This window comes from Typopeltis vanoorti, chromosome 10 (genome assembly GCF_054136105.1).
Source record: "Typopeltis vanoorti isolate ZY-2024b chromosome 10, IOZ_Tvanoo_1.0, whole genome shotgun sequence".
NCBI lineage: Eukaryota > Metazoa > Arthropoda > Arachnida > Uropygi > Thelyphonidae > Typopeltis > Typopeltis vanoorti.
The window spans coordinates 98,709,799-98,725,102 of NC_143558.1; the positions used below are offsets into that span (position 1 = coordinate 98,709,799).

The 15,304-nt window shown below is 33.1% G+C and overlaps 1 protein-coding gene across 1 annotated transcript in view; it reads right to left on the reverse strand.

The window, feature by feature from the left end:
• The window catches only part of Marf (Mitochondrial assembly regulatory factor), a 373,692-nt gene that overhangs the window by 265,405 nt on the left and 92,983 nt on the right, over positions 1-15,304 (reverse strand). The window contains exon 5 of the mRNA XM_090399591.1: positions 3,620-3,741. Within this exon, the coding sequence (XP_090255717.1) occupies positions 3,620-3,741 (122 nt within the window). The remainder of the gene's footprint in view (positions 1-3,619; positions 3,742-15,304) is intronic.

The window sequence follows — 15,304 nt, forward strand, 5'->3', positions numbered from 1 at the left end:
TTTATTTTAGAAATTATAGACTTTACAACCATTATAAATAACTAATTTAATTTTCCAACATTTCGACCTTCATATTAAGGTCATCATCTGGAGTATATACAAATATACAAGGACAAGCTGAGTCACATTTCCCCACAGTAAGCTAAAGAAACAATGATTTGATCACTGGTTATTCTACTGGCATGACCTCTGTTGAAAATAAATAAATTAAAAAATACAGATAAAATTACAAATTAATTATTTAGAAACTACATCAAAGCTAAATTCTATTTAAGATAACATGAGAGAAACATTCTTTCTTATAGATAGTGTAACAATGATGTCCTATTTTTAACATTACAATTGTTAGTTAGATTTAGGATTGTCTGCAGTCGTGTTTATAGTTAACTCTTAGGGAGAAAGGTTTCGTGTCTGCCTTCCATATGCTTGGGATTTTTATACCATCATTATAGTTAAGACTGGGGTGATTGATAAGAACCTTGCAGGCTTTTCCTGTGAGAAAAGCACCAGATGTTTACATCACACCAAAACATGGTATGAATGCAAATTTAAGGAAGACTGTGAGATTATTATCAACCACCCCAATCTGAACAATAATGATGGTCTAAAAATCCCAAGCATGTGGAAAGCACATATTCTACCCACGGAACCTTTCTCCCTAAGAGTTAACTATAAACAGGATTGCAGATAATCCAGAATCCTAAATATAATATAACAATTGTAATGTTAAAAATAGGACATTATTGTTACTGTAAGAAAGCTATCTATAAGAAAGAATGTTTCTCTCATGTTATCTTAAATAGAATTTAGCTTTGATGTAGTTTCTAAATAATTAATTTGTAATTTTATGTTTTTTTTTTTTTTTCACTAGAGATCATGCCAGTAGAATAACTAGTGATCAAATCATTATTTCTTTAGCTTACAGTGGGAAATGTAACTCAGCTTGTCCTTGTATATTTGTATATACTAAAGATGATGACCTTAATATGAGGGTTGAAACGACGGGAAATTAAAATAGTTATTTACAACACGGTTGTAAAGTCCATAATTTCTAAAATGAATGTAAATATTCATGTTACAAAAACAACAAATTTATCTAAAAATTATAAAAATCTGTGATGTAGAATGGAAAATTCTGTATGCTTTTGATGCTTTTCATATTATTATTATTACTGCATCCTCCATGGAGTCAGCTGACTCATCGTGAGAGGTTGATTCAACTGGCAACATATTTATCATACCGAATCTTAAAATCCTTAACACTCACTGCATTGCCAACACATTCTGGGAATGCATTCCATTCACTGACAATTCTCCATGTAAAAAATCTACTCCTCACACCTCTCTTCCACACTTACATAACTGGTTTTTCCCCTCTCGCCTTCTACTCTTTTTCTAATCTCATCTGGATTAATCCAATAAAATCCTCTCACTAACTTAAATGTCTCTATCATATTGCCTCTTTTCCTCCTGTCCACCAAACTCAATTCACATTTTTTCAACCTCTCTCCATGGCCAGCAGTCCGAATTCTTCCCAACTTTACATCATCATACACTTTGATATTGCCTTAGTCACTCACCTCTGGATCCTCTCCAACGTCTTCACATCACACTGAAAACCAGGTGACCAGATATGAGCACTATAGTCCAAGTATGGTCTGACCAGTGCTTTATACAGTGGTACAATCCACCTTATCCCTACATGTTAGAGTAATACTTCTTATCACAACTTCTTATTGCTAGTGTTGCAAAGGCTGCACGAACTAGCAATATGCCCTCTAAACTTCAGTCTACTGTCAACCATCACTCCCAAATCTCAAATCTCATTCACTTCCTGCAGTATGGCACCGTTAACAGAGTGCACAGCCTTATATTTCTGCACTCCAAAATACACCTTCCACTTATTAATATTAAAACTACAACCCCACTCCTTTGTCTAAGTCAAAAGTCTATTCAAATCTTCCTGAAGGGAAGTAAGTAACATTAGTAGTGTACTTATAATTCTCCCCAACTTTACATCAACAGCAAACAACTGAAGATCCCCAGTCAGTCCACATGATATGTCATTTACAAACAAGTTAAACAGCAGGGCCCAAGAACAGAACCCTGGGGCATGACACTGCTTCATCATACACAACTTGCTGGTATCGTTCAGGGAGCCAATCTCCAATCCATCTAAACCAATATACTATTTATTCCCATCCTCTGCAGCTTGTATACTAACTTATCATGTGGTAATCTATCAAACTCTTTTGTCAAGTCCAAGAATATCACTGTATTTTTTTTTTTTTTTTGCTTTGTTTATTTCACCTGGTTTTCAGTGTGATGTGGAAACATTGGAGAGGGGTCAGAGATGAGTGACTAAGATAATTGGAATGCTGGCTATCTTTAAAAAAATAAAAAAATAAAATAAAAATAAAATAAAAAACCATCCTGTTCAAATATCTTACATAATTTTCAAGATATTCAAGTATCGATTTCAAATACAGCCAACTTAACCATAAGAATTAAAGCATTATTTCACAGGGATATGGAATACAGCAAAGTATTTCCCATTTAATCTTGAACATTAAAGAATCCCCTTTTTATTATATATCAAAGTTGGGGCAAAAAGTATAGTTTTCATTCAGATTTTACTATACCATTATTTCTCATTCTAGAGACAAACTGACTACCAGAACTCTTCTTTGAAAGCATGTTAATTTTTTGGTAGCATACGCTTTTATAATACCCCTATAACAATCTTGCAAAATAACTTCTAAATAAATTACTGAACATAGTTAGCAAAACAGTATTTTCTTTTCTGCTGAAAGAAGTGTAAAAAAAGATTTTTTGGCAATAGGTAGTAGCATGTTGAGAATCAACTCAACAGGATAATTTAAGGATTCCATTGAAAGTGAGTTAGCATCCCACCTCACCTGTCCAAATTAAGGCATTGCCTTTTGCATTCTGAATACAAGAAAAATTGACTAAATTAAGGGGATAAAAATCCCATTTTGAGTTTTGCATACTGGCTGCAAAATAATAAGGGATTTTTATCCCTTAATTTAATTAACTTTGCCAGAAAAATAGCCGTTTGGCTTTTCATCTTTGTTATAATAAGAAAAATTGACTAAGATAAACTTTTCAAAACTTCGACTCCTTCATGCTAAAAATGTGGTACATATATGAAATAAAATGGTAGAAGATTATTCTTAATTCACTTTTTAATTTTATGATGTTATATATGAAACACTTTATGAAGTAGGAAGCAGAAAAAGAGTAGAGAATCCAGTCTTGCTCATAAACAATCATTATTTGAAAATAATCCTCCTGCAAATGAAGTATCAGAAACATCACAGCAAAGTGTACCCATGTATGCCAAAGGTAAAACTATCACCCCCCACAAAGAAAAAAACCCTGCAATTTTCTCAAAAGGTCATGACACAAATCATGTGTGTCATGTTGGAAGTTGGAATTTATATGCAGATGTAGGATTCAAAGTTATCATGCAAAGAATTTGTACAGGTAGAATTCTGAACAGTAAAGAGGAAAAAATACAATTTGAAAAATGAAACAAGCATAATATAACTAAGTGAATAGGTTAAAATTTCTTGATAAAAATCATCAATATCATTACCTGTCTACAAGAACTACATCATCCCTTAAAAGAGGACATTTATCTTTTGGCCAGAATATCTGTACAAGCGAACTATCTCCAAATTTTTCTGAATTCAAAGCATGAGCAAGCTGTGATACTGACTACATGCAAATAAAATTAAATATTAAAATTATAATAGTATTTATCCAACACAATATGAAAAATATATTTATTTTATGTATACAGAAGATTCTCATTATTAGCAAACACTGTTAGAACAAATTACTGTGGCCAAAAGGAAATTCTGGAAATTCACTATTGCAAACTATTCCTGTTGACCCTACAAGTTTGCTATAGTTGACATCAACTGTATACTATTAATTATAAAATATTCAGAATATCAAATGAAAATATTCTTAATTTTATTACTCAACATAAAAAAAAAAAAAATCTTTCTCAATACAGTCACATACCAGGATTTACAACAGTTATTCACAAACAATGTAACCCACTTAAATACAATTCACTACCTCAAAACAATGTTCATTAGGGCAAACAATAAGTTTACAGTAGTGAATGTTAATATATCCTACAGGCATAAAACTGAAACTCCAGTTCATATTCAGAATACAGTAAAACCCCAAAGTTATGCGGTAGGTGTGACCAACAAAAAAGCGTGTAAGTCGAATTCACGTAACTCGGGGTATAATTTTGCATTCGTAATTTATATATACAAACAAACAAACAATTGAGACCACAGGTTTACAAAAACACCTATATATTTTAAGAAATATAATCATAATTGTAGTTTTTCATACATAAAAAAAAAGAAAGTTATTTCGATGTAGATGGTTTCATAAAATCTAATAGATTCATCTGACGGCATAAAGTCTTTTTCTTGTTACGCAAAATTTCTTCATAACAAGCTAATGATTTTTTTTTATTCCTTGTCTTGTGGCTACAATTCATTCCTTGTTAGAATCTATGTCCTCCAAAATCTGTAAACCTTTCTTTTATGATTATTCTTACTGTGGATTCCTGTAGATCGAACTTCTTTGCTAGCTCACAAATTTTCATTCCGCCTTCAAAATCCTTAATAACATTGAGTTTTGTTTCCAAAGTCAATGTTTTTCTTTCCATGCAAGCTGTAGAAGAATCGGACTTGCTTCTTTTGGATGATATTATTATTTTTTATGTGATAAAATTTTTATCAAAAACATAACATTAAACAATTGCAAGGTTTGTAGACTAAAAAAATTGTGTATGAATGGAGATCGTGCAAAATACGTCAGTGCTTGTTCACAGCATGTACGACACTGGCGAATGCGGCCGGTGCCTGAAAGATACAACTAGTGGTGAGGTGTGAAGCAGAATGGGAATACGTACATATAAGAAACCACGTAACTCCGGATTCGTGTAAGTCAGGGTATGACTGTATATATCATTACTGGCAACATTTTAAAATGATATATAATCAGATTATAAATTATAATTCACTCTCAATACAAGTTAATAAACATGCAAGTAAAAATCATGCAGATAATTATAAAGAGGTATACTTTATAGCAGCATTCTTGTATAATGACACCTTATACCAATTGAATCGAGAGACATTTTTTGGAAAATCTACTATACCTAAATACAATATTTTGTTTACCTAACTATTCCATTAATATGGCCCAATTTTAATGTCAATAAAATTTAAAAGGGAATCTATATTAAACTTCTTTATAAATTCCATTACGCAAGGAGGAATTATCTTATTTCTCTTGCACTTACTTGTAACATACAAGTCAATATCCCATCTAATCAAAAGAGGATTTACATTGGGGTTTCTTAATATTCTAAACACGTTCACAGTTATGTTTCTTGATATTCTAAACACTTCCATTTTTCACTTACGTCATGCCTATATGCAAGTTGCTAAGTGATTACTTAGCAACTCTTTTTTTCTTATGCTTCTTTCAGTTCTCTATAATATGAATTCACTGAAGTCGTCCTTCCATACTCATTATTCCTTTCATTTGCTACACAGTGAAAGAAACACTCTGGTTCTACTTTGGCCTGTTCATCAGTTAATTTTCATTATATTATTCAATGTTACTTTCCTTTCTGTGCTAGTTATCCTTCTTGCCTCTGCTTTGTACTTCCTATATACTTGCTGATCACATTTCTCTATTAGATTCTCTATGCAACATTTGCCTTGTTTTCTTTTTTTTTTAGCTTTTGTTTGATGATGTTCCTTTTAACCCATTTAATGTCTACCAAATTTATCCCACTAACCACGAATACAATATAATACTGCTTTCCACAAACAAATGACGATTTCATACATGTCACCAACATTCTTCCCTGACATTTCTCATGTCGTGGCACTCTGTTTTCTAGTTCCACATATATTCCTTCTTAATGGAAAATTTACATGCTTAACTACCTCTCAGGTCAAGAATGCATGATCACACATCTCATGAAGACAAAAATGATTACTTTTTTTTAAAGATAAGCCTTTATAAACTCAAGGTGCTATACAAGCTCATCCAGAGAAGGCTGTTATAAACATCCATGCCTATGGTGGGATATTTACTCAATCAAAATAAATTAAACTGATTGACTAAATCAATTAATTTGGTTACAAACAATCAACTAATACTATCACCAGATGCAGCACTCTAAAACCCTGATCACTCTCAATCACATGCTGTTTCTGAGAATGATCTCTCAGTGAGAGAAAGTTTTTCACTTGGTTATAAGTTAAATTAAACTTGCCAAGAAATTATATTCTTGTTTAATTGTTTATCCAAGTATAAGTAAACAAAGTTTGCATGTGAAGTATCTTCACGACTAGGCAACTTGTATATATAGGGGCCAATGACTTCACACATAATGCAAAGCACACATCCTTTCAGTCAAGTCCATACTCATTATTCCTTTCATTTGCTACACAGTGAAAGAAACAATCTGGTTCTCCTTTGGCCTGTTCATCAGTTGTATAATAGCCCTTCCCATAATGCATATTATTATACATGATTGAAAGGATGTGTGTTTTGTATTTTGGGATATTAAGGCAATTAATGTGAAGTCATTGGCCTCTATATATACAAGCTAGATGTGAAGATACTTCACATACAAACTTTGTTTGCTTATACTTTGCTCACCTGTTTCCTCTGCTATGATGTTGCTGGCCTGGTTGGCCAAGTGGTTAGTGTATCCACTCTGCAGCCAAAAGGCTACAGGTTTGAATCCTGCTGTGGGCATGGATGTTTGTGATTGTCTTTGAAAGTACTAGTGGTGGTAGTTGGCGATAGATGGTATTGGTGTCAGATGATGATGAAGGTGGGTGGAGTAGTGAGATAAGGAGTTGTAGAGTAGATACCCTCCTTTGATGAGTCTTTGGACTCCCTGGAGGTGTGATGCAATAATAATAATAAACAATTAAACAAGAATATAATTTCTTCGCAAGTTTTGATCTTTTTGATCTTTTTTAATCTTAATTTGATCTTTTAGTGAATGTATGAATTCCATTATGTTCCCCTACATATTCTTTTCTCTTTCTAATCTACATCTTCAGAAGCTGAAGCCCATAATAATTACTCATCCTGTTACTGATGGATCCACATATCAAAAACTAAAAATAGAAGAATGACAAATACAGAGACTGCTATTTTACTTCCTTTTCGATGCATACAATCCTGTTATCTGCACCATCTGAAAATTACTCTCTTGATTCCATATATCAGGATATGATATATGACTTATTTTCTTAAGAAAATACCTTAATAACTACTTAACTAAATAAAAGACTAAGTCTAAAGACATCTTTATAATCGAAAGAAAAATATCTTAATTTACAAAATTGTGTGTGTGTACAGAGTCCTTCAAAAAAATGTATACACACTTTATCAGATGTCATCTATGTACTTTTTCCAAAGTTGGATTGAATTACAGTAGCAATGTGTAGTATGATGTTCTCTCAAAAAGATGTCGTTACTCACATAAATACTAGCATCAACACATGACCAGTAGGACAGTCAAACAAAATGGCCAAGACACGATTGCTGTTCGAGGAATGCAAGACCATTTTAAAATGGTATTTCAAATTTGAGAATGCTGTTGAAGTTCAACAATAATGGAGGCATCAGTTTGCAACACAACCTCCAACACGCCTGACAACTGATATATCCATGATAAGTTTGAGACCCATGGTAACGTGTGTGATGTGAACAAGGGAAGATCTGGGAGGCCTCGCACAGCAACAATTCCTGCTTCCTTGGCTATGGTGTTGACTGTAGTACTCTAGTACTCACATGAATACTAGCATGTTGATTGATGCTAGTATTCATGTGAGTAACAACATCGTTTGAGAGAACAGCATAGTACACATTGCTACCATAATTCAATCCAACTTCGAAAAGAGTCCATAAAGTGTGTATTTTTTTTTTTTTTTTTGATGGATGGACTCTATATATATATTGTGGAAAGAATGTATGGTAATCCCAATGCACAAGTGTGGTGCAAAGACTGATGTATCCAACTAACAACCAATCAGTATCTCAGGCATGGTGGAGGTGAAGATTTTGGAAAAGTTGGTTAGGGCTCACATTCAGAAATAGGTTGACTGAGAATAATCTCTACTTTGCAATAGCATGGGTTTACTAAGGGAAGGTCACGTTTTAGCAACTTGCTCACATTGTATAATAATGTTACCATTGAACTAGACAAGGGGAATGGATACACCATGACACTTTTGGATTTTGCTAAGGCTTTTTGGCAGAATACAGCATGGAAGACTGTTGCATAAATTGTAGAATGTGGGTTTGGATTATAAAATATTAGTGTGGATAAGAGGATGGCTGACTGACAGATAAAGTGGTATACGGGGAGATGTGAGTCTGCAAGATTTAAGGTAACCAGTGGCATACCACTAGGATCAGGCCTTGGTCCACTGTTATTCAATCTGTACATTAATGACATTTGGAAGGATTTGACAGGTGACATACAGCTATATTTGCTGATGATGCAAAGATAGGTAGGGAATGCAGCTGGTATGCAGTACTTGGAATAACTTGAATAGGCTGGAACTGTGGGCATGAGAAAATGGATGTCAGTCCAACGTCAGTAAATGTAAAGTCATGCACTTTGCATGATTAGATATCCAATGTTGTATTATATTGGTGGGATTATGCTAGAAGAAACTGAGCAGCCTAGGGATCTTGGAGTGTTAGTAGATAGCAAGCTGAAGTTCAGAAGCCACGTAGCAAAGATTGCAAATACACTCAAAAGATAATTGCAATGTTGAAATGAACTTTAGCATGTAAAGATAAGAATGTCATTTTGCCACTTTACAAAGATTGCAAATACACTCAAAAGATAATTGCAATGCTGAAATGAACTTTAACATGTAAAGATAAGAATGTCATTTTGCCACTTTACAAGGCCTTGATAAGACCTCACTTGGACTAGTGTGCACAGGTGTGGTCTCCTGGTTTGCTATGATTCTGATAAAGTGGAGAGAGTGCAAAGGAGAGTGTGTTAAAAATGATATCAGGATTATGGAATACTGATTATGAAGACAGTTTGAGAATTTGTAGACTGCAGACACTAGCAAACAGGATAAACAAGGGATGATATGATTAAGACTTACAAACTTCTGAAAGGGTCATACAGGATTTCAGTTAATGGAATTTTTTATTTTATGGAGGGTGGAGAAAGGACAAGAGGGAATCTTTGGAAGCGGAGAATGAATACCGTTAAGAAGGGGGCGAGATCTTGATTTTTTCTCTCATAGGATGGTGCATGATTGGAATGGATTGTCACTGGATGTTGTATGTGCAAGCAGTGTGAATGAATTCAAGAACAAGTATGATAGCTGGTGCATCTAGTATGTGGCCTTCCTCGATGATTCCCTGACTCCCTGGCGGTCTCTCTAAGTGATGATGATGATGATAATAATAATATATATATATAACGAATAAAAAACAAAAAATCAATGTAGCCATGCAAGAGCCAATGTAGATCATAACATGAAACTGTATGAAAACACTTTCTCTACATTGCCTCTTTTAATTATATAATATAAACTATCTTTATTCTCTCCAAACAAAATTCTGATATTTTAGTCACTTGCTTTCTTTAGAATTTTTATTCTCTAGAATTTACACATGAGAAAAAACTACAAACTGCTTCTAGTGGTATAACAGCAACATGAATCAGTTAAATTCTTCTTCTTCTTGCATTTAAAACACTTCAATATCTTAATTCACTTTCAATATGAAAATCATGGTAAACTTCAATGAATTTGCTAAAACTGAAACGAAATTACTAAAACCATATCAACAGTTTAAAATAACCTTTCAGACTTAGAATGTTAAATAAAACAAGTTCCTGCTTCATAAACTTTATGGGTTTCATTTTTATATGAAACCCGTAAAGTTTATGAAGTCAAAATTCATTCATTTAAACTAAAAGTTTCTTTCAGTTTAAATGAATGAATACTATATGGATTAACAACTATAATAAACTTCACACTTGGCTCTTTTTAAAGGATTGTCTCTCAGCCTTCAATTTCTAACCATCTTCTATCTGCTGTTCAATCTTTATATACTGAAGATATAGAAAATACCACAATTCTCCTTCCCGTGTCCCTTCTCTCTCCTTCAAAACAGCTCCATGCTTAGTGACATCCATTAATGTTCTCTTCCTTCTGTACATGTTTGAATATATAATAGAGCACCTTCCACTTTAGTCCATCATTACTGGTTTCCGCACTTTGCTTAAAACAGCAATAAAGTTCCATTCCACAGTGAACAAAAGTTCATCAGCTTTAGCTTTGAAACAAAAGTGGCCATAATGGTAGAATTTCTTCATTTCATAAGATCACTTAAATTAATTCCACAACAAGACAAATTCAGTGGTAATATTAGCTTTCCTCATATGAATCAACATACACCATTATAATTTCAACATGATGAATCATGTGAACACCATTATGTGCTAATGTCTGATCTAAATAAATTTATTTTATAATCAAGCAAGACAGCGGTCAAATTAAAAAATAACATCTCAAAACATCTTACCTTAAAATAAAAATTTAAATACCTTTATAAAATAACAGCATTTCATAATGAACTTCTGGACTTTTTTTTTTTTTTTTGTGGGATGTCTATTTTAATAGATATGCTACAATGATGCACACTAAAAAAAACAATCACATGTATTTCCTTATAGTTGGAGGATGGTCTTAAAGAATATTTATTGAATATTTACTGTATGTTTAGTCTATACATTTTCAATAACTTCAAGACTTTCATAACCGATTTCCATTTCAAATGGAATATGAATTATAAATTATATCAAAAGATGAATGAATCTCAGACAGATCTGAACTTCAAAGAAAATCAATATTTTGTTTGAAGGTTCTGTTTAGACTTAGGGGAAAATCTTAAGAGTTTTTATTTCATATAAGAGTAGGCTTCTTAAACTGTTTCTTGGTAATATAATTATGCACTTTTCACAATAATACTTCTAGAACATGCCAAAATATGTTATAATAAACCTATTCACACATTTAATATCCACAGTCTTATATGTTAAAGGATACATCTTTTTCAAAAAATGTATCCTGTAACAGGATACATCTTTTTCAAAACTCTGCATGGTCTAGATGTTCCTACTCCTAATTTATCTTTCTTTCTATCTGTGTTCATTCATATTTTATAACCAAATCTTGAAGTAATACAGGTCAGTCCTTTCCCCAACAATCTTCTTGAAATTAGATTGCCTGAGGTAATAATAATTATACTCAGTGAAACAGTGAGAATGAATGGAACAATCAATATATGCTAAATAAGGAAACACTGCATAATTCAGTCAACTATACTGAACATCAAATTCCTACAAAAACAGCAAATTTTCATTACAAAGTTCTTTATCAGACCTGTCCTCAAAATATAAAACTTCTCGACTTCCATTGGACTATGCTGTAGACTAAGTACATGTAAAATGAACTATTAATAGAATGAATCAGTGAAAGAATGAATTTATCCACTAATGATAAAGGAGATCCCAAAGTATAGTTTTATTTCGAAGGCTGTAAATCCAAATAATTTTTAGTTATTAATTTTAATTTAATACTATTTATATACTTTTTTAATTTAGTATTAAATATATAACTTTTTTTTTTATTTGGTCTTGAGTAAGTCATTGCCTGGATTCTAAAAGAAATGAAGTTAAAAGTTATTGCACTAATCAGTACAGCAAATAGATGGCATCAACAGCAGAACTAAATAAAAAATGAAGATGTCGTTTCTCCAATAATGCCTTATATGTGTTCCTAAAAATAGCTGTGTTATGAAAGTTTCACAATAAAAATAACAGGACTTACAGGAAAATTAGGGTTGTGAGCAGAACATTCAAAACCTCAAAAGTCTCATAAGTAATACAGTAAAAACAATAAAAATGCTACCAGTTGTAAACATCTTAAATTCCTAATAAATAATAAAGCGAAGAAGACATTTCTGCAGGCTTTTGAGATTTTTTCTTTTAAGTGTTCATATATAATATAACTAATACTTTCTCATTAACTGTGAGTGAGAGTTTTTTAGTTTGGTTTTTGATCAACACATGCAGTCTTCTCATTCCTTTTATTTCTTTAGCCTAGTTGTAATCGACTTTGCTGCACTCACTGCTGTTCCTGTTAAGCAAGTTACTTATATTTTTGCAGCATTGTCTCTGATGGTGCATTATGTGTAGATTTCTTTAGGTCTTGCTCTCAATAGATCACGTCTTCTCAGTTCTTTCAAAATGCTTTATTACTTTATGCTTCTCCTCAACACTTAAGGATTTCCTTTCCATTCACTGCTTCAATGCATACTCATGTTTGGGATGCTGTATTAAATACTTTTATCATGAAAAGTAGACAAATTTGAAAGAGCAGTGCGATACACATCTGTAGGGCAATGCATGTGGGTATACTGAGGTAAGAGAGATGTGATTGCATTGTGTATTCTCTGCAGGTCATTGCGTTCAGCTGGGTAGCATTTTTCATGTTCTCCTGGCATTATTCAGTAGAACAAAGCATAGTCAAAGCACACTAACATGATTTCGCATTTTGGAAATTTTACTGTCTTATTTATTTACCATGTATGAACAAATTCGCACATTGCGGATATGATTGTAACAAACGTGACTGCATTAGAAGAACTTGGCATTATTAATATTTAGATGTGTAAGGAGAATTACCTTAAAGTGGTAGGACTGCTTAAACAGAATAGGCATCTCCACGAAGTCTGAACACTCAGTGTGTGTGTGGGGGGGGAGGCACTAATCATTATTTGCACTATGCCTATCGTATACCTTTCCTTTAGGTGTGTAGGATATTAAGAATTCTCATGCAAATATAGCCATGGAACTGAATGAAATATCAGACAATATTTTACAGGAAAGTGCAAAGAATTGGCACAGACCCTAATTCAGCTGTCTAATCTAAGCCATCATAGCACTGGCAGAAAGTTCCAAAGGAATAGAAAGAAGAGAAGGAAGCTCCAAGACAGAGGCAGCAAACTGAAGACCAGTTAATATCTCAGTAGTGTTGCAGTACTGGAAAAGGTGGTTTAAAGAAAGAATTCAGAAACAGATGAACAGAAATATGTTACCCTACTGAAGGATTGCATGGATTTGTGAAGAGGAGGTCACTTCTTAGTAATTTGCTCATTTTTTGCAGTAATGTAACAGTGGAGTTGGATGAGAGAAATAGTTACATTATGATATTACTAATTTGTATTACCAAAGCAAAAATGAAAAAACAAGTGAGACTCGTGATATTTTCTAAATAACAATTTAGGCAAAAATGTTCAGGAGAAGGAAGGAGCAGGTGTGCTATTCAACACTATACACACAGATAGCTTTCTGAATGGTAGGCAATTTCAAGGTAGAATAATGTGAGCAAACATCAACGGTTGGAAACTGGACAAGAGATTTATTTGAGCTATGATCCACAGATAAGATTCTACTAAGGAAGACATGGAGGCATTTTTTGAGTCAGTAGAAAAGCAAAAAGCAGGTCCTTGTTGGAGATTTAAACAGCAGAATAGGAAATAAACAACAGACACAGGAATGTTCTTGGAAAATGTAGAGGAAAGAGCAAAACTAATAAGTGCCTATGCTATTTATGTTCAGGCCATAGAATATTCATCACTCTTGCATTCCAACATAGAGGTCACAAATTCACATGGATAGAAGATGCAAGAAATAAGAAATTTTTTCTATTACTGGTTCTTGGTTTAATTCTTTCATAATTTCTTCATTTCTTTTGTGATCAAATAGGGTATACTTTGCAGTTTTTCTCATAAAGTTCATTTCTGCTGTTGTTAATCTTTGTTTGTCTTTTTGTTTTATTGTCCAGATTTCGCTTCCATACATTAAGACCGGTAGGCTAATGTATTGTATACTTTTAGTCTGGTTTGTTTTAGAACTAGGTTTGGTTTAAATATACAGTAAATTACACCAGTTATTTTTAAATATTTTGCAATTTTTACGTTTATATCTTTTTCATATGTGATCATACATCCTAGGTAGTTAAATGAATTCACCTGTTCAAAGATCTTGCTATCTATTACTATTTTAGTTCTTGCTGGATCTTGTCCTTTAAAGGCCATAGTTTTTGATTTTTCTGTTGATATTATCATACCATAATCTTTGGATATCTCATTTAGATCTAAAATAGCTTTCTGTAGTTTATCTTCAGAATTTGTAATTATTATTTGGTCGTCAGCAAAGAGGAGAGTGTTTAAGTTGTAGGTGTGATGTAGGTTTAAGGTGTGATGTAGTAGAAAATATGCAAAGAGAAATGTAGTTAGGAGTACATATCAATCCTTGAAGTATAAAACACCAACAAAAAACTGTAATGGGGAAAGGCAACTGGAGTAAACAATATTTAATCGAAACGGCTCAAATATGGAGTTTTACAATGGTTGCACTGCATAATTGGCTGCACGTTTGAATCCTGCCGTGGACATGGATGTTTGTGATTGTCTGTGGAAATACTAGTGGTGGTGGTCGGCAGTAGATGGCATTGGTGTAGTTGTGGTCAGTTGGTGGATTGAGTGGTGTAGAAATAGTTGTAGAGTAGGTGGTCTCCCTCGATGAGCCTTTGGACTCCCTGGAGGTGTCAAATAATAATAATAAAATAATTATTATTATCCAGAATTAAGATCAAAGTTTGGATTCTACCTTAATCGCGGATAAGCAGAACTCTACATAGCTTTTCTAGAATGAGAAAAGTAAAACAGAATGTAAAATTACAGAAGAATATTCCTTCTTAGTGTTCCTGGCAAGAGCTATGCAAGTAAACTTGAAAAGAAGCTAAGAAAAACTGGAAGAGAAACCTTCCAGTCTTTCTCAACCTTCCAGAAACCTTTAATAAATTGAGCGTAGTAGTAATTTTTTGCCTTTGCTGCTTGTTAAAAAAAGCAAATAGAATGCATTTATAATATTCGTGTTTTATTTGAGTAGCCTCTGTATCTCAATCAATTTCAGCAATGCTTTTTGGTTGGAAAGACCTAGATTTGAATCCTATCTAGGTGACAAAGAACCTTTATCAAAGCTTTCCAGCTGAAGGCGAATCAGCTAGAGTGAGCTTCCTTCCCAGAAGCTCAGGTTTCCAATCACATTTTGTATATCTTCAGAAGTGCTAAGTGATACTTGGACAAAGTGTATCCTGAGTTAGCC